Source organism: Dermochelys coriacea, chromosome 7, assembly GCF_009764565.3.
Source record: "Dermochelys coriacea isolate rDerCor1 chromosome 7, rDerCor1.pri.v4, whole genome shotgun sequence".
NCBI classification, from domain to species: domain Eukaryota; kingdom Metazoa; phylum Chordata; order Testudines; family Dermochelyidae; genus Dermochelys; species Dermochelys coriacea.
In genome coordinates, this window is record NC_050074.1 from 77106453 (window position 1) to 77132699 (window position 26247).

The 26247-nt window shown below is 38.4% G+C and overlaps 1 protein-coding gene across 43 annotated transcripts in view; it reads right to left on the bottom strand.

The window, feature by feature from the left end:
- ANK3 (ankyrin 3) overlaps window positions 1–26247 on the bottom strand; it is a 540818-nt gene that overhangs the window by 212646 nt on the left and 301925 nt on the right. Inside the window, exon 1 of one of the 43 annotated variants that reach the window (XM_043519065.1) lies at window positions 15708–15786. The exons of the other annotated variants lie outside the window; for them this stretch is intronic. Within the exon in view, the coding sequence (XP_043375000.1) occupies window positions 15708–15743 (36 nt within the window). The 5' untranslated portion in view covers window positions 15744–15786. Of the gene's footprint in view, window positions 1–15707; window positions 15787–26247 lie in introns of those variants that run through there. 43 annotated transcript variants of the gene reach the window in all.

The window sequence follows — 26247 nt, forward strand, 5'->3', positions numbered from 1 at the left end:
GGGGTACAAGAACAATAGCCAACTTGACATCTGGTGCCCAGCACACTCAACAAAAGTATTGGGACTCAGGGTTAGGATACCAGGGCAACCATCCTCCTTTTACAAAATGGTTATTAAAGTCTCACATAAAAGATTTCCCTCATCATCCAAACAGCATTGGAAGTCGATATATCTACTTCAGAGGGATTGAGGCTACTGGAATTCAAAACTGTGGTTCCAGGGAGTATAGGTATTTAAAATCTGATATTTTGATTATAGTCTGCATAATTTTTATTTAAGTCACCTTTTATTTATTACACTTGACAATGTTTCAAGAAAGTCATCTGGATCTTTAGTAAAGGTTATTTTAACATGTACAAAGCATTTCAAAACAATGATAGGTGCAGTACAGTTGTCCTACTGTATTGCTTTAATATAGCTTCCCTACTTAGTTTAATGTTTCAATTGAGATAAGTTTGAATATAGTAGAGTCACTGTTTTTATCTGTGGCATGAAACAGCTACAAAGGAGGGCTTTTGGTTGAGGAATGGGAGACCAGAATTTTCTGGTCAACTCTACTATAGACTTCCTCTGAGACCTTGTGCTATTGCTTCATCTTTCTGTGCCTGTTCTCCCTTTGTAGTGCAATGTGCTCTGATATCCCCTCTGTGTTGGGGACTAAGAAAAGGCTCATGCAGAGAACCTTAGTGCCAGTCCTACTCTGGCTTGAGAGGCCTTCTGCTACGGTTGCCAACTGTCTAACTGCCCAAACCGAAATACCATTGCTTTGCCCTGCCCCACTCCACCCAACACACACCATTGGCCAAGTCAAATTGGCTAAATTATAGCCAAAGGTATTTAAGTTAATAAAATCCTATTGATTTAACTGACCTGCAGCTTTCTCTTGCATTTGCTTCTTTAGAATATGCAGCATGAGCCAAAACTAGAATCTCTAATGCAAATCCATTTGCATTTCACGTGTGCATTTGTGTGGAATTTCAATCTCCAGAACTGAACTCATCATTCTGGTTTTGAAAACAGGGGTTTGGCCACTGACAAAATCTTGAGAGAATGGATGATCATGTGAGATTTCTGTCATCATGGAACAATCTTACAAGATTTGACGTCTTCGAAACCAAATCTGAACATCAGTGCAAACTCAGCCTCACTTCATATCTAAACGCTGCCTTTTAAGCCCCTCTTTTTACAGTAGCACTGATGTTCAGAAGTAGGAAATCTAAGGCATAACAGCAGCACAATAATATACATTATGAAGTCTACTTTCTTTTCTTGTACTTGTACTAGTTTTTACTTGTATTAGTACTTGTATATATAATACTTGTATTCATGTCGAGGTCAGCTTTGCTATGACAAAACATTAGCCATGGTCTGTTCTTCAGTGGCTTTTGAGTTATTTGCATTTGTACTACACTTTGTGATGGTATGTTAATAGTGGAACCTACTGTGCACTAGTTTACTTTGTTTTTTCCAAGCATGGTATGTTGAACATTACATACTAAGTTATCTTAAGAAATCCTAATAAAGCAGCTGAAGATTTCAGTGTTTAATTAGGATCTATCAAAACTGAATTCCGTTTACAATTTATACAGTCTCATACACTGAACTACATTTTTTGAAAATAGCCACAAATAAAGTAGCAGTAAAGCAATTTCATTTAGTACAGCATTTGAGCCGTGCAATGCAGATTATTACAGAAGACAGCTCAATTCTTTGTGGTTAGCAACTGCCACCACTGGGGTAAAAAACAGATCAGCATTCTATCAGGGTTACCAAAGGTATGAGGATGTACTTAGTAGTCTGGGAGCCCTTTTTGTCACAGTTTAATGGGATGTCTATTTGGCATAGTCAGCAGGTGGATGATAATTACCATCAGCTGTTTACAGCTGCTTCTTGGGGGAGGGGAGCCTTCAGGGAAGCATGGTGTGCAAAATCAGGTCCAGCCAATTGGATTAATTCCAGCCAGACTAGAAACACTACATTTTATTTTTTTAAAAAAGTTTAATTTCACCCCTTCCCAACTCATTTTAAATGTTCAGGCAAAAGGAATAGACTAGAGAAGGAAAGGGAAAGGGGAAAGAAGGTATATATGTTAACATTTGACCCAACAGTACAATGTAGATAGGGTGACATATGTCTTTTCAAAGGCCTTTCCTGAAAATACTGAAACCCTCAAGTGTCAGGGAAGTAAACATTTATGCTGAACCCATAGCATGATGATCTACAAAAAGGCATCCTGTTTGGATAAAGTTAGTCTAGGTATTATTGAGATGCATAAACAAACTGCTTACTGGAACATATAGCAGAAATGTAATGCCCACTCCAGCAACTCCCCACTCAAAAACTGCTTTTCAGATTTTGCTAGAGAGCTGTTTGCCCGAAGATTGGGTGTAAGAAAAAGACATTTCCAACTAACTTCATAACCGTTTTGTCCTGTGAAGTTGATAGTAAATCAAAATGGACCAATATACATTTTCTTCTACATAAGCAGGAAATGATGACACATATTCTTCTGTCTACTCAGGAGGTAACATGAGCGCTTTGTAATGGGGTATGTGAGTTGTCACTTCCAGTTTTCCTTTTTAATGGCTTCCAGTTACCTGAAACTGATGTAAGCTAGCATGCAGAATTACATGCCATATTTTGGTAGCTAGGAAATAATGTGACTGCATGCAATGAGAACAGCAAAAGTGTTTCCCTGTTTCCTTGGCTAATGCTCCCAAGTCCTAAGGCTGTGTTATGAGTCACCCCTTTGGGGCACAGTGCACTTGAGCAAAGACTTGCTGCAATATTTTCAAGTTCAGGACATTGGCTGTTTATTTGGGATTGCACAGTCATGCAGCAAGTTCAATAGGACTTCTGGCTTTTTCTCCATATATTTCAACCTCACTTATAAATAGAAGCCACCAATAAAGTAAAATAGAAAAAGAAAGGGACCCAACCCTGTTTGAAAATCGTAGTCCATTCCCAGCTCTCTAGGTGAGCTGTCTTTTAACAATAACCTCCCAGCTTCCAGCCACTTGGATTTAGATATTACCTCTGCCTCACAGAGAGGCAGAAAATTGTACTAAGCCCTCTTTTTCCTTGCAAAGTGACCCAACTATCTTCTCTCCCCTGCTACCCCCAAAGGCCCACAGGCCTTTTCTCTTTAACCAGGCAAACAATATACCATTGAGTATATCCAACATTTACAAACACTCAGCATAATCAAAGTAAAGGCTTACATAAAAATTGCTGAGTCCCTTTCCAAAAATCCAGGATTGAAGAACAGCAACAAAACAAATTAAATTAAAGATAGAGTAATGAAGAGCTCCTAACAATGTGGTCCAGCCCACAGGTGCCAATCTCAGGAAGAACACACCATGTCTCTGCATTCCACAGTCCTAGGCAGCAAACCAACTTCAGGTACATGGGCTTGTTTAGAGAATGAAAAATCTAAGGTAAAATCCCTTTTTAGCCTAGGTTTTCCCATAGTACTTCTAATTCTCTCCCATATGACACAGCATACTGCCACAAGCTAGTCTTTATTTCCACTATGCCTCCGGCTCTTGTACATCTGATTGTTGTCCCCCTCTGTGGGTGGAGGCATTCTGCAAATAATTTTAGAATTACTTTAAGCCATTGTACTTCACTATTATTTCAGTTGCACCGATAAGATTCTCTGCACAGAACAGGCAAAAAATACTTTATGCAAACATGTTAAATCAGCCACAAAAAGATGGACCTCCCAGCAATTTTCTCAACCTGGAAGCAGACTCCATTCCAACCCCTTCTTCTCTCCAGGGAAAACAAGTGAATCTTGCAGCAGCACGTCATTAAGGTCACTAACAGTTGACCAAGATGTGTGTGTGTGTTACACTGCCAGTCAGGAATTTTCCATAAAAATGTTTTTTCAACAGACATTTAATTTTCCACAAAATCTAAATCTCTTGCAGGAAAAATGTAAATGTGCAGAATATTTTTTACTTTTCCATTGGAAAATTACAAATTAAATATTTCATCCTGGGTTGAGTCAAACCAAATTGAAATATTGTTTTGTTGAACAGAATTGCAACATTTCATGGCTGGACTACATCTCCCATGGTGCACTGTCATCTCATCTCTGGTTGAACCACCTAGTGAATCATGGGTGATGTAGTTCTAATGCAAACCCAGACCATATAGAAGTATGGGTCCATGAAGCATCTGAACTACAGCCCCCATGAGATATCAAAGCCATACAGGGGGATACAGATTCATGTCAAGCCAACCTAAAATTAAATGTTTAAATTTGTTTGAAAAAGTTGAAATTAAATGTTTGAATATTTCTTAATATACATTTTTCCAAACTTTCTGTTCTGTAGGAAATACTGATATTTTAAATTTTCAACTCAATTCAGAAATTTATGAAATATCGAAACTTCCGATGGGTTGGAAATTCTGATTTTCAACCAGCTCCAGTGCACATGTATTGCAGATGTAGGGAAGTGATGCCAAGGACACCTCATGAAAAATGTCCTGTCATCAGCCCTACTCTGTTGAAATGGGAGGAGAGAGGGAGCTTTTAGTTTGAACAACTTGGGTGACTAGTCAGCACAGTATCACCTGGGTAGAGTCACAGTCTCAGGTAGCCGGGACTCAAACTATTTAAAGTTTTATAGATCGGAATCCACAACAAACTTCATGTGGAAATCAACTTGTAGCCAGTGCACATCCCAGAACACAGATGCAATGTTCTTTCACCAGGTCAATGTGCTTAATGTACATACTCCCACATTTTGCTGGAGCTAAGGTTTCTAAATAATTTGAAGGGGTAGCTCCATGCAGAAGTCAGCCTCATAGCATCTTTCATTGAAAGATCATTAATAGATCTTTACAAACTTTAATTATTCATACCTCAACATTGCTACAAGATAATCTACAGTCTAGAAATCTATTTATAGCCATTTTCAGTTTTATCTTTTATTTCCACTATGAAAATAAAGAAGAAAATTGACTTTTGATTTTCCAGTGTCTTATCAAATGTCAAGAGAATACTAGGTTTAAGACACGTATCAAAGCATACTGCATTCTAGATGTTTGTGTAGCTGGCCACTGGGAATGCAATCACAGTGCTATAGCACAGAACCCTTATTTTATCTCCCATAAGGCTTAAAATACATATTGTTGTGTTCCCCTCTTATACAAACTATTGCATCTCTGCATCTGCACTGAGATTTTGCTACCAGCATCCTGGAAATGATCTTGCCATACATAGGATATGTTTACACTGCAATTAAAAAGCCACGGCTGGCCCGTGCCAGCCGACTCAGGCTTGAGGGGCTTGGGGTGCTGAGTTGTTTAATTGCGGTGTAGACATTTTGTCTCAGGCTGGCAGTTAAACAGCCCCTTAGCCCGAGCTGTCAGGGGCCAGCCGTGGGTGTCTAATTGCAGAGTGGACATACCCACAGAGTTAGTAGTTGTTCACACATAAATAATATTACTCATAACATACTCATAAATCTTATAGATATAGATTATCATTTGAACAGACTTTCCATTACTAGTCACTTTATACTTAAGATCTGAGGTCTGTCCCTTCCAGAATTAAAATATTATGCATCTTTGGGAGGAAAGGGTCTACTTTTGGATTTCAAACTAATGTTTTCTGTAAGTGCATTGAGCACCAATTTGATCAAAGAGGGCTGAGTGACAAGCTTTGATGCACTCAGACTTTTACTAGAAACTGTTCCTTTCTCCACAGGGCCCTCTGACTGTGGTATCAGCACCTTCCTAGATGTCCTGGCTCAGTATGATATAGTCTTCGGGTATTCTCACACACCACCAGATGATTTCTCTCGGAACATGTCATAAGCCTTCTCAAAATCCTTTTTTCTCTATAATTTTCTACAAGCAATCTTAATGCAAAGATTGCATTAAAACTAGCACAAATCCAAACTGACTGTGACTGTTCTATACTATAAAGCATAAAATTGTCAATTGCATTTTTGTCCATAAATTGGACAAAAGAATATATCAGCATACTGTACACAAAAGATATATCTGTCATACTCACATTGGTAATATGTCATTGAACAATCAAAACTAAATGGCTCTGTTTGACACATTTAAATACTAAAAAAATTAATGATTTCAAAGTACGATACTGCAAATTTGCCTTTTGAGATTCTATATTTCCAATTATACTTGTCTGTTTGTTTGTTTGGAGAGGGGATTTCTTGAGTTAAAAAATGTATTAAAAGAACAGATTCTGACACCCTTACTCCCTTTCATAGTATCTTAGGTCCTGATCTTACGAGGCAAATTGCAATATCAAATAAAGGTTGAAAGCCTCCTCAAGTCATCGCACTGAAGTAAGATACTACTCAAAGTGAGGAAACATTAGCCAAATGCAAGTTATGCTTTAGTCAAACCCAAGCTCTATACAGGGATAACTAAATGAAATTTAGTAACCTGGGATATACAGGAGATCAGATTAAATGATCTAATGGTCCTTTCTGGTCTTAAACTCTAAGAGGTATCAAAATCTGTCTGAAAGTGATTGCTAGTAAATATTGGGTCATTTGTCAACCCAGCTTCTAGTTCTGGAGGTGGCAAGGATCCTACCAGAAAACTGAGAAATCATTATTATTGACAAAGGACTAAAAGTGCAAAGCCATCATGTTCACTGTGCTAAGGCTCCCTCTTGTATTATTGGTACTTTTAGTATGCTCAGCTTTGTTTGCTTTTTACTCTATTTACAGTATTTGTTATTAAAAATATGGTATTTATCATTTTGAGAGCAGGGTTTTGTTTTTCACTCCACTGTTAATAGTAGCTGTTGTGAAGAGAAACTATGAGCAGGGCTGGAGCAGGATGCATTCTGGCTTGAGTCACCAAGAGAAAGTTGTTGATCATGTCTAACATTTGTTGGGAGTTGGGGAAGAAGACAGAGAATGACCTAATTTCAGTGGATGAATGTGTGTTGTTTTCATTTGAAATCTCTTCTAACTAAACCAGTCTTGCAGCAGCATGAGGAAATCTGAGAGAACAAATTAGAGCAGTTGTGCATGTTTTGATGGTGAGGGTAATCCTATTGCAGCAAAAGGCACTTTTCTTAACAATAGGCCAAAACCTTAGAAGACCTGAAGGTCTACAGCTCCATTAACTTAACTGGAAATTACCAATGCTCATGTTTTGTCCCCATGTTAACTCATGAATTTCCTTCCAGTAAGCATGTTACACAGCTTTGATCGGAGTGGAGGAAGCTTTCTTCCAATAATTTGCAATCATTGAATTATGCAGGCCAGTTAACAGCCATGCTTGGACAACAGGAAATAAACCATCCATAAGAATTCTGTGGCTTTTCTGATAAAAACAGGCTAGCCTGAGGCCAACTGCTATCTTGTGTCCTTCTGCTAACTATCCTTCAGAGAGCATCTTCTGTGATCCAAACCATAAATGGAACCAAAAAAACCAAAACAAAAAGATTTTCATTCCTAATATATGCCAACTCGAGTAGGAAAAGACAGATGTTTTGAATATGATTACATCATGGGGAAATGTTTTGTCAAGAGCCAAAAAAAAATCCCCTAAGACTTTTCCCTGTTAAACAACTCAATCATGGTCTTTCTACACTGGTCATGTCTCTATCGCTCATATGATAAAGGGGCCACAATATTATGCTCTCATGAACATGACCCTATTGGCTGCCAGAACTTTTTTATTCTATATAAACTGTGATCCATTGCTCACAAATAAATAAATAAATTGCTTTGGGACTCCGGGAGACTCTCCCTCCTGGCTGCAGCTTAACTATACATTTCTTCTGCCATTGCATCTGGATCTATCCTTAATTGCACCTCGACATCTGGCTTTCAGACCTCTTTTGTCTTCAATAATAAATAAATTATCATAAATTTACATACCTGTGTGTCAGTGCTACGTGAATCTATAAGCTCAAAGATTAAAATATCTCGTAACATTAATTTACAACTAAGCAAACTGAGGAGAATTTTGAAAGAAACATTCCTGCAGCCTTTCAGATTCAGCTTCTCAATTCCAAAAATCCTGTCAAAATGATAATTTGACAAAAATGAATCCTCGAAGTGCATACAGAAATCCCCTTCCTTCCTAGACCACACTGACAAATAAGCGTCTAAAGTGCTGACTTGGGATATCTCATTGTTAACATCAGTTGCACTGGCAAACCATTACCTGTTTGGTCCATTTTTGACATCCTCAGCATAATACTGATAGTGTGTACTCACAGAGATCACTGAAAATTCTGTACTTTCCAGTTAGATGGCTATAAAGGACTCTAAAATGCCATAGTTGGTAAATACAAGAAAATTTCAAAACTTGTTACAAAGGCTACTTAATGCTCCTTTTATCATCTTTAGCAGGTTGGAAATCATTGTGTTGCTGTTCTACCTAACATTGCAAACTCTTGCCTGGCTGCAGTGCATTCTTTTCAGGTTCACCTGTTGTTGAGATTTTAGAAAGCTGCCCTTTTAAAACAGAATGCAAACCTAGTGAGTCACATGAGTTATGAGTATTCTGACCCTTTGTCTAATAAAAAGCTTGAATAACAGGTTCTCTCAAAAATGTAAACATAGGTGGGAAATTAAAAACTGTTGCTGTTCTTTCAGTTCTGTGTCCTAAGGGAAGATTGTCAATGGTATAAATGGCAGTCAGACACTTATCTCCCATTGAAAGTCACTGCCTATCAATGGCAATTTGTCATCTAACGTCCATTTCTGCCTTTGGGGCACTGCGTTGCGGTGGCTCCATTAAATGTCCCATTGGCAGTGCTGCCCAGCTAAGGCAGGCTAGTCCCTACCTGTTCTGAAACCGCGCTACGCCCCAGAAGCGGCCAGCAGCAGGTCTCGCTCCTAGGTGGGTGGGTGGAGGGAATGGGGCTCTGCACACTGCCCCCACCCCGAGCACTGGCTCCGCACTCCCATCGGCCTCTTCCGGCCCTCACCCCAACCCTCTGCCCCAGCCCTAAGCCCTTCCACCCCTCATCCCCAGCTCCGCTGGGTCGTGGACGTCAACAATGTTCTCCAACTGGGTCGCCAGAAAAAAAGTTTGCAAACCACTGCTCTAAGCTATTATCTCTGTGTTATTTACATGTCATGATGGATACTAAGGAAACTAACATCAAATAATTAGTGATTTAACCAGAGTTATGACAGAACCATATAAATGTGCACCTGACAACACAACAAAGAATGTTCACAGTGGTTGGCACCTGATCCCACTCACTGAGTTCAGCTGGATCTATCAAATAACTCTGCATTTGCTTGCATACAGATATCAATGAAGCAGAGAACAGTTTGTTGTGTTAGTTATGGGAAAATGTCTGCTGCTGTGAACATTGTGTTGTGTATTGATCACAGAATCTAGACATGGATTTGATCATCTACTCCATCTCCCTGCCAGTGTACACTACTGTATGTATCTCATTTCAGAAACAAGAATTAGAGTCTATTTCCTAGGGGAAAAAAATCTCAAAGTTTATGCCAGCAAAACCCATGGATGGATTTTTTTCCCCACGTAACACATAACACTAGGTACAGCATTCCAACTGAATGGGAGATGATATATAAAAAATATTTGCAAGAATATTTTGTATGTTTTAAACAGACACAGTTCATTCACTCAGAATCAGCACTTTAAAACAAATATATAAACTTGTTCCAGGTCCGTCTGGATTAAGTGGAAGGTGTTGGTAATAAGTATAGTGAACTGAATGTAAATGCAAGCACAATATACATATGAATTCCCTAAACATTTTGCAGTAAGCAAAATTTATGAGAGTTTACAATACAGGAGATCACGAAGCGATGGTAGCAACTCTAGTGTTAAAGCTAAAAACAATGAGGAGTCCTTGTGGCACCTTAGAGACTAACAAATTAATTCCAGTTCTGCAGTTTCTCAGTGATCTCTGTTTTTGACTAGCCATCACCTACAGCCCCCAACTAAAACCTCTCCAGCACATCATCAAGGATCTACAACCTATCCTGAAGGACAATCCCTCACTCTCACAGACCTTGGGATACAGGCCAGTCCTCGCTTACAGACAGCCCCCCAACCTGAAACAAATACTCACCAGCAACTACACACCACACAATAGATCTCCTTCTTTGAGAAAGTAACAGATTTTTTAGACAAAGGAAACGCAGTGGATCTAATTTACCTAGATTTCAGTAAGGCGTTTGATACTGTGCCAAAAGGGGGATTATTAGTAAAATTGGAAAAGATGGGGATCAATATGAAAATTGAAAGGTGGATAAGGAATTTGTTAAAGGGGAGACTACAACAGGTCCTACTGAAAGAACCCCTTCTTATCAACTGTTGGAAATGGGCCACATTCACCCTAATTGAATTGACCTCGTTAGAACTGACCCCCCACTTGGTAAGGCAACTTCCATCTTTTCATGTGCTGTATATTTATACCTGCTTACTGTATTTTCCACCCTGTGCATCTGATGAAGTGAGTTATCACCCACAAAAGCTTATGCCCAAATAAATTTGTTAGTCTCTAAGGTGCCACAAGGACTCCTCGTTGTTTTTACTGATACAGACTAACACGGCTACCCCTCTGAAAAGTGTTAAAGCTGTTTCTAACTTTCCATTATATGCTTATTTTGACTCCATTCACCAAACTCTAACTTCATCAATACAAATAATTCTGCCTGAAAGTACTTGTGTGTGGTCTTCTATCAGAACAGAATTGCTTAAGATCATTAGAAGGTAATTGGACAAAGCATTAATGAGATAGGAGTCTGAAAAAGAAATCGAGGCACTTAGGTTTTTCTGTTTTTTGTTGTTGTTTGTTTTTTGTAGGAGTTTCTTGACATCTTCTGGACTCTCTGTCTCAAAAACAGCTTAGGCCAAAAAATAACAAATAAGGCTGATGAAAAGGGCTTTATCGGAGAAAGACACTACAGTAACTCCTCACTTAACATCCTCCCACATAACATTATTTCCAAGTTACATCGCTGCTCATTTAGGGAACATGTTTGTTTAAAGTTGTGCAATGCTCCCTTATAACGTCGTTTGGCTGCCTGCTCTGTATGCTGCATGTAAGATTTTGTGGAAGAGCAGCAACTTTACAAGGGAATATTGCACAAGTTCCTCGTCTCCACCTCCTCCCCCTCCCTCCCAGCACTTCCCCCACCACCAAACAACTGTTTGGCAGCTTTTAGGACTTTCTGGGAGGGAGGAGGAGGAGTGGGGAAGCGTTGCGTCTCCACTCCTCCACCTCCCTCCCAGAAAGTCCTAAGCGCCGCCAAACAGCGACTTTCTGGGACTTAGGACTTTCTGGGAGGGATGGGCAGGAGTGAGGAAGCGCCGCATCTCCACTCCTCACCTCCCGCCCAGAAAGTCCTAAGCCTGCCAAACAGCTGTTCGGCAGTGCTTAGGACTTTCTGGAGGTGGGGAAGGAGTGGGGATACGGTGTGCTCCAGAGAGGAGGTGGAGTGGGAGTGGGAAGAGGTGGGCGTGGAGTGGGGACGGGAAGAGGCAGGCCTGGAGCATCCCCCAGCAAAGTCGGCGCCTGTTCTTCTCTGGGTAAGCTGCCACTGCTGCTGCGAAGGTGCTTCCTAGCATCCTTGCATGTTGTGGGCTGTGCCTGTGTGGGGTAAGCCAGGGGCACCTCCCAACCACAGTACTGTACTGTACTGTACAGTATATAATGCCTTTTGTCTGCCCCCCAAAATTTTCCTTGGAACCTAACCCCCCACATTTACATTAAAACTTATGGGAAAATTGGATTAGTTTAATATTGTTTCACTTAATGTTGCATTTTTCAGGAACATAACTACAATGTTAAGTGAGGAGTTACTTTATTATTATTACTCAATTATGTCCACAAAGAAGACTGATGTCACTGAGGATTTGAGAGACACTTGTATGTTTAATTTTAAAGTTATTGACTACATTTTTTTAAAAGCTTTGCTCATACAGCATAGGAACCTTACAGAATTTATATACTCCATGGGGATTTCAAGGGGAATTTACAAACCCTGCCATGGGCAGGGATCTCCACCTGACCTTGGACTCATGCATACCTTGGGAAAGAGAGCCTCTAGCCTGAGTAACCTTCACAGTTTATATGAGAGAGACAGGTGCTGGGGAAGCCATGGAGCTTATTCACTCCTCAGAACTAGAGAAAGATGCCAAGACTATGGAAACTCTGATCTGCTCAGCAGGTATGGGAAGCACTACTGGGTCCAGTGGCCACCTGTGGCGGCCAGCAGCTCTGTAGCATCAATTCTGGAGTGGGGGCAGGGGAGGGGATGAAACTCTGTGCGGAACATTAATTCTAGGCAAATTCTGCATTGCAAAGTGGTGCAGAATTCCCACAGGAGTAGAAAGAAGGAAAACAATAAAAGCTAAATTTTGCCACTGAAGTGAACATCACTGAATGTAAACAACAGATATGTTGAGCAAGAAGGTGAATTTTCACAGTCACTTTTCAGTATAGAACTAAACTAAAATTCTCCTGGCTTTCAAAGGTTGCTATATGACCACAACAATTTAAAATGGGGTTTTTACAAGACCCTAAGGGTGTCCCTTAGGAGGCTCTTTTGAAAATCTCAGTCTCAATTTTGTTTCCGTAAGTGTTTGCAAATTTAACTCCACCTTAATCAGGTTTGTTATCTGGAGTGATTTGATCTGTTTCATTCTTGTCTGGAAAATACTAGACTGCATTTCTGAATCCTAGAATGAAATATACTAAGCAAATATTTCAACACCATTGGTTTTTAAGAGAATAAATATTACTTGTAATGATCAATGTCATCAAATTAGACTAAATAGTGCAACTTCTTTACTTATGTTTTAGCACAATACACCAAGGGGAAAACTAATTTTTTGTTTAAGGATTTGATTGAAGATCAGGTTATTCTACATTTCCAGTACTGAGTTCTGAATAGCTGACAATGTTACCTATCATCCATATTTTAGTAGTAGTAGTTCCCCTTAGCATTTGATGATGTGTATAGGACAAGTCAGCAGCAAAGTAACAATGATCAAAAACATCACTTCTGAAATAGCAAATCTACAAGCTATGGACTACTAGATCCTATTTTCCCAGTACAACCGAAACATCCATTGCAGCCTATGGGAGATTCAGATATGTAGGGAATGAGAATCAGAACCTATAATGAATAACAGTTCCAGAAGCAGAATTAAGAAAAAAAATTTACTATACCCTTTCTGCACAGATCTTTTCCATAGTTCAGTCCATCTCAGTTAAATAGGTCTTCTGTTTAAACCATCATATCATATACCAACAGAAAGACTAGTTTCTACTCAGCTGCTAACAAAGCATTGGCTAACAACAGTAAATGCTATTCTGTTGTGACAATGATCATGCAGAGTATGCAGTGGGTCAGCACACTTCCAAAGCCAGTGCTCTAGGGCATAGTGATTTTAACCTCAGTCTAGTCACCTACACACATTGCACAAAATGTAGCAGGACTGCACCAACTTCTAAAGTATCCATGCTTAGATATGGTGCTTGCAATGATTCATTGTACTATGAAAAAAGAAACAAGATGGTCTAACGTGCTCTCTTTGTAATTATCAAACCTCACAATAACATTTCATATGCTTTTTTTTTGCTTTTGAAATCTTATGCATATTTTGGTAATTGCATTCTGCATTACTGTGTATATCACATACATGTTTGTAGTAATGTGGGAACATATTAGGAAACATGCCAGACATTTTCATCAGTAATTCACACAGAAGTACGTTGCTAACATTTAAACCCTGTGTTGGAGTTCTTAAACATAAATAGTATTAATGCAGCAGAAGTGAAATATTAGAGTTTACTACACTTTTTTTTTCACTTTTAAAATTTGTATTATATTAGGGTTCTCCTTAACACAAGAAAATGTAAAGCAAGAGTGTCCACAAGTAGGAGGGCAATTAGAAACAGTTTTTAAAAAGCAGTTAAGATTATGAATTTGCTCACAGAAGTAAGTTTCCTTCACAAAGGACACTTAAAAGCTGTATATTCTGTTTCTATACTGGAGCTAAATAAGCATGGATTTTTCTTTTTTTACTTTATAAAACAAATGCTGGAAAATTAGTTCTTAAGCATTTCTTCACTTGTCAGTGCATCTGTTTTCTTGGGAACTCTTAACTTTCCTTCAAAACTTAAGATCATTTAAATAAATTCTGGGAATCTGATTGCTGTTATTCCAAGTAAATTAAACGAGTTTCTCATATTATAACATAAAAATAGCCACACTGGAAACAAAGGGAGCTGAGCAATTAACAGGCAGCAGCTTCATTCCAGAATGAAGAGGTTTACTAGTACCTAAAAACAATATTACACATACAGTATTAAAATGGATGAACAAGGTTTTGACATTATTTCTTCAAAAGATAAATTCCTTATTCTCAAGATTTATATTATTGTGTTTAAAAAGGCAAGACTGTAAACAAAACTTTCAACCTTATTACATGCCTGACATTAAAAATATAGTTTACTATTGCATCATAAACAGATAAAATATCTTAATCTAACCAGGTCTCTTCCTGTAAGAAACTGCTTTAACAAACCAAAGTTCTTATTAATCTACTTTGTATTTATTGTTTGTATTGAAGGTTGAGTACACATTTAATCAATAAAAGGAACAAACAGAAAACCCAATAATTGCCATAATTTTTGTAGCTCACGAAAGCTTATGCTCTAATAAATTTGTTAGTCTCTAAGGTGCCACCAGTACTCCTTTTCTTTTTGCATAATTTTTATGAAGATGATTTTTCATAGGGAATGTTGCTCTGATGTTGATCAGGAGTAAAGAAACAAGAAAGTACACATTTAAAAGAGCTCAATGCAATATTTTATAATTAAAAAGTGTCAGTGTGTGACATTTTTGCTAATATGCTGGTGATTGCTGAGTTATAAATTGTTGAAAGTGCTGCATGTTAAATATTGTTGACCTTCAAGAGATATTTTACTCTTGATTCTACCAGGGCTACCTGAAGGGTAGTCAGACATTCCTCACTATTTGTAAGGGATGCCAAATTTTGCTGTAATCTCGTGTGTTAAAGTTTTCAACATAGAGTAGCATGAAATACAATATTTTTTTAAAAATCTCAGTATTATACTAAGTAATTTATAGACTAGAGTTCCTGCAAACAGCACTACTGAGGTCAATGGGACAATTCATGTAAGTAAGAGTTATTTGTGTGGGTATAGGTTTGCAGGATGAAGTCGTACATCATTAACAGCCTCTCTTTATAAATTGTACTGTCAAAATACAATTCAGTCAAAAAGGGGTAGTGATAAGTAAAATTTGGAAAAAAATAGAAGCAGGAGTTTGCTTCTTTTAGTTGTACAAATTCCTTGAAGAAAAACATCAAATAATAAAATGATGGCATGTTAGAAGTAAATATATCCAGGTTATTTTAGGCCTATGGTACAGCATGAAACAGTACAAAACTCCTTCTGGAACTGTACTAAGCATCCTCTTCAGAATGTCCTGAGTAGCATATTCTTATAAAATAGAAAAAACACAAATTTCTGGATATCATTTGAATACCACATCAATCTATAGTAAAAAAACAAAAACAAAAACAAATGTAGACACGAGGTACAACTAATAAAACTAAATGTATTTCCTCATCTGTAATTTTTTGTTTCATATACTTAAAGTTTTTAAGTACTATTATAATAAATTAGATAATCAGATTTTACTTTCATTTCAGAATCTGCAATGGCTTACTTGTTCTGGGAAGCATTCTCCCTCTTCCACTGCCATTTTCTGTGGCCAGATATGAAACCTGATGACTCAATTAGTTAACACTTGGGTCTCTGCATCACAGCTAAAAATAGCTGCCGGCAGGAAGTACAGATCAGTTTTTATTAAAGAACTAAGCATGGTCACTTGTTTGACTTCCCTTAACTATAACAACTGTAGAAGGCAAGTTATTGTCAGTGTTGTAAGATTATTAGGCTTGCAACAGACCATGTCACAGGATTCCTGGCTGGTTTACCATATTTGTAGGTTCCAATCATTCCCTGTATATGTAATCAGGATGTCTAGAATACCAAAAATAGCTGTAGAATCAGCTGGTTAGAGCACTAGGGTTGCTTGGAATCACTCCTGAAACGAGCTTTTGTCATTTTGCTTATCAGCTCTTTCCTCTGTAATGCAGACTACTTTGAATTATTTCTAAAAGCAACAATAACATCATTTTACACTCTGTGTGTTTTGAATACTGCACATGCCTGCTTCCAACTCCATGGTAATTTTATATTTATTCTACTTTTGATGACTAATTATAAGAAATTTATGATGTTTGTACTAGGGGTTGTTTTTCTGAACTAAAAGGCTATTTGGTATATTCTTCAGCTTCTATTTTACAGAAATTAAAAGTTGCAATAAAGCAAAATTGCTTCAGAGAGTTTCAATTAGATCTCTCAGAGTAAAATTCAGACTGGCCAATAGCAAAGGTCACTTCCCGTGCCATGGGAAGTCATCTAAAACATCAGGAGTTTTGTGTGTGCTCTCCTGCATTTATTCATGATTTTGGGGGAGAGGCGGTCCCTTCACTCTCTGCTGAAGAAAGATTTAAAATCTGGATTAGATTTAGAACTGTTCACTCTGTTCTGTTCGTCTCCACTCTATTGCTCCTTCATCTGATCTCACAAATAAGAGCTGCTGATTGACACGCAAGTCTACAATCTGGCACTAGTGCAGGACAAGAGAAACAGGATCAAAGGGGGAAAGAAAGGGGTAATAGTTTTGTCATAAAGACACAGATAAGTTTCCACTTGCCAAATAAGGAAATCATTGGGCTTAAGGGAATAGCTGCAATTTTGTATGCAAAGTGAGAGGCAGTCTGGTCAGTGGATATGGCACCGGATGGGGAATCAGGAGAGCTAACTCTGCTACTATCCTGCTGTTTGACTTTGGGCAAGTCACTATCTCTCTGTGTCTCTGTTTACTCTCCTTTTTGTCTATCTTCTTTATCTAGACTGAAAGCATGTAGGACAGATATTATCTCTATTACATTTGGACCATGCCTAGCACAATGGTACACTCTCCCCACCCCAGATGCTACCATGATAAAAATAAAACCTACAATTACATTGTCAATTTTAAAAAGCAGCAAATTTCCAGTTCAGAAACATCAGTTAATAAATACTGTGGGCCAGACCCTTAGCAGATGTAAATGGAAATAACCCCACTGATATCAGGTGTGTGCAGCAATATAATAGATATATTTTACACACACACACCAAGACCCCAATTCTGCAACTGACACTGCCAGCGGAAGTTTTGGTGATTTGCATGTGTACAAGGATCTGTCCAGGTGAAATCAATTGCAGGAATATGGCCAAGTCTGTTTAAACGCATTTATCTTGCTGAAGTATCTATGGCTGAGCCTGTATATCATAAGGCAGGTTTCAGTCCTCTGCATCTAGGCTACTGTGGCAAATCAGTTTTTTTAAGTGGCCTTAGTGGTAGACGCTATCTTTGCAGCGTTCAGTATCTCTGTATCGTTTCTAATTCAACTTTGAAAAATCTTTTGTTAATTAATATTTTCATGAGAAGGACTTTTTTTTTTTAGGAAAAAAATTGCCATTTAAAAATGGTAACAAGAATCTTCAAACCCTATGTTATCGCAAAGTGGCAGGTATTTCAAATGTTTTGAAGGCACTTGGGTTTTCCTCATTGTTGAGATGTTTTATCTCACAGTAAACGTGACCCTTTGTAATGTAATTTAGGCCCCAGTTCAGCAAGATGCTTACACATGCCTCACTTTAAGCATGTGAGTAGTCCCACTGAATACAATGGTAGTGCACCGTGTGCTTAGATTATGGCATGAGGACCTTGTTGAATCAGGTGGGCTTTAAAAGACACAACGATAAATGAAGGGGGAGATTTTAAAAGACACAAATGGGAGTTGGGTCCCTAAATTTCTTTTCTGCCTTTGAAAATCTATTTATGGGTGTGGAGGGATTAAATTTTTATTGGTAAATGTCAATAAATATATACACTATACACACACACAAACCGATGAAAAAATATTACCATTGATGACAATCAAAATTTATGATAAGCAAAATAAGAAAAATGCTGTTTGAAAACTTGTTAGAATTTGAGATAAGGATATTTACTTTGTATATTTTAACATATGTTGACAATCTGTGTTTTCACAGTTAAAAACTTTAATTTTTTGAATTTGTCTGACCTCCCTTTATTGTCTGACCCTTCCCAATAATTTCCCACAATTGTGAAAATTTAAATAAAAAAAAGAAAAGAAAAAAGCTTAAAATAAATATTGGTATTATCAGTTGAAATGATAAAAAGATAAAAATTGAATTCTGACAAGCTTAAATTTTACATTCTTCCATAGCATGGGATGAAGAGAGATTCTGGATGCTGGATTTCAATCAACAGATATGAAAATAAAATGTTACAATCTCATGAAAATGGCAGATTTTATGCAGACAGAGGATTCTGTTAAACTGAACTGTAGAACTGTCCCCTTATATTATCATTGCCCTGCTCCCCAATCAGATGGAGGTTTGATGGTTACTGGTTTAGAAGCAACTTAAAAACAAAACAGCACATGGCAGAATTCAGCAGAAAGAAAAAAAAATTGCCAAGAGACACAAACACTTTAAATATCTGCTGAAGATATAGGAAAGGCAACCTGAACCATTTTAAACCATAAGAGATGTGGGTATGATTAGCTACTCAGCTTCCAATAGAGGTAATTTTCATCCTTCTGGAAACTCTTAATGGCATTCAAAACTATCCTGAAATGCAAAGACTGTGCTGAATTCCACAAAGGTAAATGATAAAGCATTTTGTCAAACTTCAGGTACCATTTTCTTAGAACTAAAAGCTGATAATTTGCATCAATAGAGATTTCCTGCAAATATCTTAAATCTAAAATCACCTGGATAATGCAGGCCCATGGCATTGAATTTTATAAGAAACAGAGAAGAATCTTAACCATCAAAGGCCAGATTCAATGCTCACTGAAATCAATGGAAAGATTTGCTTTAACTTCAATCAGGCCCTTAAAGTATACCTCCTAATTATAAAACCCCAGAAATCATTGGCATCCAAAATAAGCAGGAGTTTGCACTGCTTGTGAACAAGCTATTTGTTTAAATACTGCAAGGCTAATCATAATGCAAATATTATGTAAGTTTTATACACTATCCTACAAATGCTGCCAACATAATTCTCTTGCCATTAGAAAGCACCCACAGAATTAGAATTCACTTGGAATAATAAAATTGACCATGTATGAAAAAGTTAAGAGTGGGGAAAAAGAAAAAATCCTCCATAAAATATATGCTGTTATGTAAAGGTCACCAATGAAACCTGATCAAATGAAGAAATTTCATCCCAGACTTCATCTTCCGAAAGATCAGCTTTAAGCTCCTCTGAAGCCTATTGTTCCTGGGAAGTTAATGTCTACAGATCTGGCAAGGTATATTTTCCTTTAATGAATATATTACCATTCCAAATAACTGAAAGCTTTGCAGAGTAAAAGGATATATCCTGCAATTTATGCTCTGATTTTTGAAAACTCTGGTTTTAACAAATTTCCAGTGAACAAAAAGGAAGTAAATCTGTGGCCTTGGCCTGAATGCCTCTCCCATACCTGGAGCCAGACCTGAAACTCCGAAGCACTATTTCCACCTTTGAAGTCTAATCTAAGCTAGCGCTGAGAAGTCCTAGAATACTTCCAAATGCCATATCTCTCAACCTGCCAAGGAATAAACATGGAATGTAATCTGTGACCAAGATCCAAAATGAGGGGGAGACAGGTGCATGCATACAGCCCCCCCCCCCCCAAATTATTCATGCAGAAAACTTAAAACACTGTGGGATTCATTCCTTCTGGGTAAGTAACACTTTCTGTTATCTCTGTTACATGATTTTTTTTGTGATGTAAATCATTTTCAACTGTAAAAGTGAGGAGACATCAAGTTTGTGTGGAATGTAAGTAAGTTTCGGAGTAAAATGACTGATAACTCTCAAAATGAGTGGTATTTGAGAGATATGGCCAGCACATCCCATGCTCAAAGTTTCTGAACATTCATGTACACGCCAAACTCAAAGTTTCAAAGACCTTATATTAGTTCCTTACATTTTCAGATTTATCTGCCAAATTCCATTCTCTTTAACAAATAACCTTGAAACTCTCACAGACGTCAAGAAGGCCAGGATTTCGCTATTCACTATTTATAATTTTCATGACTAAGTTCAATTCTTCCCCCAGGTTTTCAATGGTCTTGAAGCAAAAGCATGAAATTGTCTTTCCTTCTCTCTTGGTAGTGGCCTCCCTGGCACCACTATCATTGCACAAGGGGAACAGTGACTAGCAGACAAGCCAAACTCTTTAGCTTCCTGTCCAGTACCAGAGGTACTGTCAAATGGGATTCCTTTTATGGGAATTTGTCAATCTTCCTCTTCTGGGTATATTAATTCATTACTCTGAGAGTACGCCAGTCAGTTGGAATCTAGAATAATGTGATTTTGCAAAGCTGGTGCCATAAGGTCATAGTTAGAAACCCCACAATCAGCTGATGGGTTGAAATGATGCTCAGTGCTATCACATTGTTAATGGTGATTTACTGCTGTCTCTCCTGCTTCATTTCGTCAAACACTTGAGGAGAGAACTAAAGAGCATCAGGGTTTAAATACACCATCAAATGGCTAACAAGAAAAGCAACATAAATTATCCCTTGCAGATTAATAAAAGTCAAAATAAACACTGATCATATGCACTAGAGTGACTTGGTAAGATTATCACAACGATGAGATGGAATGAGTATCTGAATAATCAGATTGAAAGTGAGAGACTACTGAAATGCTTGGATTTTTAAATGCTCCTTTCATTCAAAACAATGATCAGTGTACTCCCCAGAAGATGTCCTATTCATCAGATTATAAAGACCATCACCAAAATAAACCTTTCAGAAAGAGTTGGGGCACAAAATCTTCAGGCTGGGAGAACCTTTTACAAAATCATCATTACTAACTGAGAACAATCCACATGATCAAAATCTGGGCAAACATACCTCACCCTTGAAAAAGCAACATAATCAAAAGCCAAAGACTGCAGACAGCTCTAAACTATGTAAAATCATAGGCCTCATATGAACTTATATGGAGCTAGACTGAAACAAATGGAGAGAGAAGATGACCATCGCTGGAAAGAAACAGGAGACATGATATTGTATCATAAAAACGTAAGAATGGTCATACTGAGTCAGACCTATGGTCCATCTAGCCTTGTATCCTTCAGACAGTGGCCAGTGCAGATGCTTCAGAGGGAGTGAATAGAAAAAAGGCAATTTATCAAGTGATCCATTCCCTCTCATTCAATCCCAGCTTCTAGCAATCAGAAGGTTTAGTGACGCCAAGAGCATGGAGTTGCATCCTGGACCATCTTGGCTAACGGTCATTGATGGACCTATCCACCATGAAATGTTCTAATTCTTTTTTGAAACCAGCTATACTTTCAGCCTTCACAACATCCCCTGGCAATAAGTTCCACAGGCTGACTGTGTGCTGTGTCAAGCAGTGCTTCCTCTTGTTGCTTCATGCTGCCTATTAATTCCATTAGGCGATCCCTAGTTCGAGTGTTATGTGGAAGGGTAAATAACACTTACTTAGTCACTTTCTCCACACCATTCATGATTTTATAGACTTGTATCATATCCCCCCCTACTAGTCTCTTTTCCAAGCTAAACAGTTCCAGTCTTTTTAAGCTCTCCTCATATGCAAGTCATTTCATAGCCCTAATAATTTCAGTTGCCCTTCTCTGTAATTTTTCCAATTCTAACACATCTTTTCTGAGATGGGGCAACCAGAACTACATGCAGTATTCCAGGTGTGGGAGTACCATGGATTTATATAGTAGCATTGTGATATTTACTGTCTGATTATCTATCCCTTCCCTAATGGCTCCAAACATTGTTAGCTTTTTTGACTGCTGCTGCACATTGAATGGGTGTTTTCAGACAACTATCCACAATGAATCCAAGATCTCTTTCTTGAGTGATAGTTAATTTAGACCCTCCTCATTTGTATGCATAGTCGGGATTATGTTTTCCAATGTGCTTTACTTTGCATTTATCAACACTGAATTTCACCTGCCATTTTGTTCTTCAGTCACTCAATTATGTGAGATCCCTTTGTGACTTAACTACCTTGAGTAATGTTGTACCATCTGCAAACTTTGCCATCTCACTATTTACTCTTTTTTCCAGTACAGTGGTGGGGGGGGCCCTATTTACCTCTTTCGACTGTGCAAACCGACCATTTTACCTACCCTTTGTTTTCTATCTTTTAACCAGTTACTGATCTGTGAGCGGATCTTCCCTCTTATCCCATGACTTCTTACTTTGCTTAAGAGCTTTTGGTGAGGCATCTAGTCAAAGGCTTTTTGAAAGCCCAAGTACACTATATCCATGGAATCATGTTTGTCGACATGTTTGTTGACACCCTCAAAAAGATTGGTGAAGCATGATTTTCCTTTACAAAAATAATAAAAAAAGGGCTAAAATAATTATATATGTAAGTTTTGGAGATATCTAACACTAGCATACAATGCTATGATCCATAGATTTTGGGGGGCTAGAACAGTGATGCTCATTGTGAAATTAGTGGAGTTGACAGGATTTTTTTATATACCATATTATATATGTCCGAATTCAATCTTCTCAAGGACGTATCCTATAATAAGTAAAAGGTTTCAAAAAAATGCTACTTACAGTGCATTGCCCATTTTTATCCACCTAACAGAAAGAATCAATTTTTCTAGGTCTGCATTCTACTTTTGACATACGCTGGGATTGTCAGGAGCAAGGAGCTAATGTCAAATTTCCTGTTGACTATGACAAAATGTTTCACACAAAAGCTGCAGTGGGCCAAGCACCAGTCACTAACTCTGGTGAAAAATGACAGGTTTCAGAGTAGCATCCGTGTTAGTCTGTATTCGCAAAAAGAAAAGGAGTACTTGTGGCACCTTAGAGACTAACAAATAACAAATAAATTTGTTAGTCTCTAAGGTGCGACAAGTACTCCTTTTCTTTCTGGTGAAAAAAATACCCCAAACTTGCAGGTTTATTGCTGTTCATTGGGCTTACATTGAACAGACAAAAAGAAAAGGAGTACTTGTGGCACCTTAGAGACTAACAAATTTATTTGAGCATAAGCTTTCATGAGCTACAGCTCACTTCATCGGATGAATGTAGTGGAAAATACAGTGGGGAGATTTATATACACAGAGAACATGAAACAATGGGTGTTACCATACACAAGAAAGGGGAAAAAATTCATAGGAAGGAGTTGTAGACCAAGCTGGATGAGCAAGCATCTTAGAGAGGTGATTAAGAAGAAGCAGAAAGCATACAGGGAGTGGAAGATGGGAGGGATCAGCAAGGAAAGCTACCTAATTGAGGTCAGAACATGTAGGGATCAAGTGAGACAGGCTAAAAGTCGAGTAGAGTTGGACCTTGCAAAGGGAATTAAAACCAATAGTAAAAGGTTCTATAGCCATATAAATAAGAAGAAAACTAAAAAGGAAGAAGTGGGGCCGCTTAACACTGAGGATGGAGTGGAGGTTAAAGATAATCTAGGCATGCCCAATATCTAAACAAATACTTTGCCTCAGTCTTTAATAAGGCTAAAGAGGATCTTGGGGATAATGGTAGCATGACAAATGGGAAGGAGGATATAGAGGTAGATATTACCATATCAGAGGTAGAAGCGAAACTGAAACAGCTTAATGGGACTAAATCAGGGGGCCCAGATAATCTTCATCCAAGAATATTAAAGGAATTGGCACCTGAAATTGCAAGCCCATTAGCAAGAATTTTTAATGAATCTGTAAACTCAGGAATAGTACCGAATGATTGGAGAATTGCTAATATACTTCCTATTTTTAAGAAAGGAAAAAAAAGTGATCCGGGTAACAACAGGCCAGTTAGTTTGACATCTGTAGTATGCAAGGTCCTGGAAAAAATGTTGAAGGAGAAATTAGTTAAGGACATTGAAGTCAATGGTAAATGGGACAAAATACAATATGGTTTTACAAAAGGTAGATCGTGCCAAACCAACCTAATCTCCTTTTTTGAAAAAGTAACAGATTTTTTAGATAAAGGAAATGCAGTGGATCTAATTTACCTAGATTTCAGTAAGGCATTTGATACCGTGCCACATGGGGAATTATTAGTTAAATTGGAGAAGATGGGGATCAATATGAACATCAAAAGGTGGATAAGGAATTGGTTAAAGGGGAGACTGCAACGGGTCCTACTGAAAGGAGAACTGTCAGGTTGGAGGGAGGTTACCAGTGGAGTTCCTCAGGGATCGGTTTTGGGACCAATCTTATTTAATCTTTTTATTACTGACCTTGGCACAAAAAGTGGGAGTGTGCTAATAAAGTTTGCAGATGATACATAGCTGGGAGGTATTGCCAATTCGGAGAAGGATCGGGATATTATACAGGAGGATCTGGATTACCTTATAAACTGGAGTAATAGTAATAGGATGAAATTTAATAGTGAGAAGTGTAAGGTTATGCATTTAGGGATTAATAACAAGAATTTTAGCTATAAGTTGGGGACGCATCAATTAGAAGTAACGGAAGAGGAGAAGGACCTTGGAGTATTGGTTGATCATAGGATGACTATGAGCTGCCAATGTGATATGGCTGTGAAAAAATGTGGTTTTGGGATTCATCAGGAGAGGCATTTCCAGTAGGGATAAGGAGGTTTTAGTACCGTTATACAAGGCACTGGTGAGACCTCACCTAGAATACTGTGTGCAGTTCTGGTCTCCCATGTTTAAAAAGGATGAATTCAAACTGGAGCAGGTTCAGAGAAGGGCTACTAGGATGATCCGAGGAATGGAAAACTTGTCTTATGAAAGGAGACTTAAAGAGCTTGGCTTGTTTAGCCTAACTAAAAGAAGGTTGAGGGGAGATATGATTGCTCTCTATAAATATATCAGAGGGATAAATACAGGAGAGGGAGAGGAATTATTTAACCTCAGCACCAATGTGGACACAAGAACAAATGGGTATAAACTGGCCACCAGGAAGTTTAGACTTGAAATCAGACGAAGGTTTTTAACCATCAGAGGAGTGAAGTTTTGGAATAGCCTTCCAAGGGAAGCAGTGGGGGCAAAAGATCTATCTGGCTTTAAGATTCTACTCGATAAGTTTATGGAGGAGATGGTATGATGGGATAATGGGATTTTGGTAAGTAATTGATCTTTAAATATTCAGGGTAAATAGGCCAAATCCCCTGAGATGGGATATTAGATGGATGGGATCTGAGTTACTATAGAAAATTCTTTCCTGGGTATCCGGCTGGTGAATCTTGCCCATATGCTCAGGGTTTAGTTGATCACCATATTTGGGGTCAGGAAGGAATTTTCCTCCAGGGCAGATTGGAGAGGCCCTGGAGGTTTTTCGCCTTCCTCTGTAGCATGGGGCATGGTTGACTTGAGGGAGGCTTCTCTGCTCCTTGAAGTCTTTGAACCATGATTTAAAGACTTCAATAGCTCAGACATGAGTGAGGTTTTTCATAGGAGTGGGTGGGTGAGATTCTGTGGCCTGCGCTGTGCAGGAGGTCGGACTAGATGATCAGAATGGTCCCTTCTGACCTTAGTATCTATGAATCTAAGAGTGATCAGGTAAGGTGAGCTATTACCAGCAAGAGAGCCGGGTGGAAGGGGTGAACCTTTTGTAGTGATAATCAAGGTGGGCCATTTCCAGCAGTTGACAAGAACGTCTGAGGAACAGTAGGGGGGAAATAAACATGGGGAAATAGTTTTATTTTGTGTAATGACCCATCCACTCCCAGTCTTTATTCAAGCCTAAGCTAATTGTATCCAGTTTGCAAATTAATTCCAATTCAGCAGTCTCTTGTTGTAGTCTGTTTTTGAATTTTTTTGTTGAAGAATTGCCACTTTTAGGTCTGTAATCAAGTGACCAAAGAGATTGAAGTGTTCTCCGGCTGGTTTTTGAATGTTGTAATTCTTGACGTCTGATTTGTGTCCATTTATTCTTTTACGTAGAGACTGTCCAGTTTGACCAATGTACATGGCAGAGGGGCATTGCTGGCACATCATGGCATATATCACATATATCTCTTTAGTCACAGTCTCCTTTGAGAACAGGACCCCGACCTTCCGCGAAGCCTGAGCTTGTAAGGTGGAAAAATATGCCCCCCTGGCCGACACCCTGAGTGCGAAGGACTATGAGCTGTAGATGGAT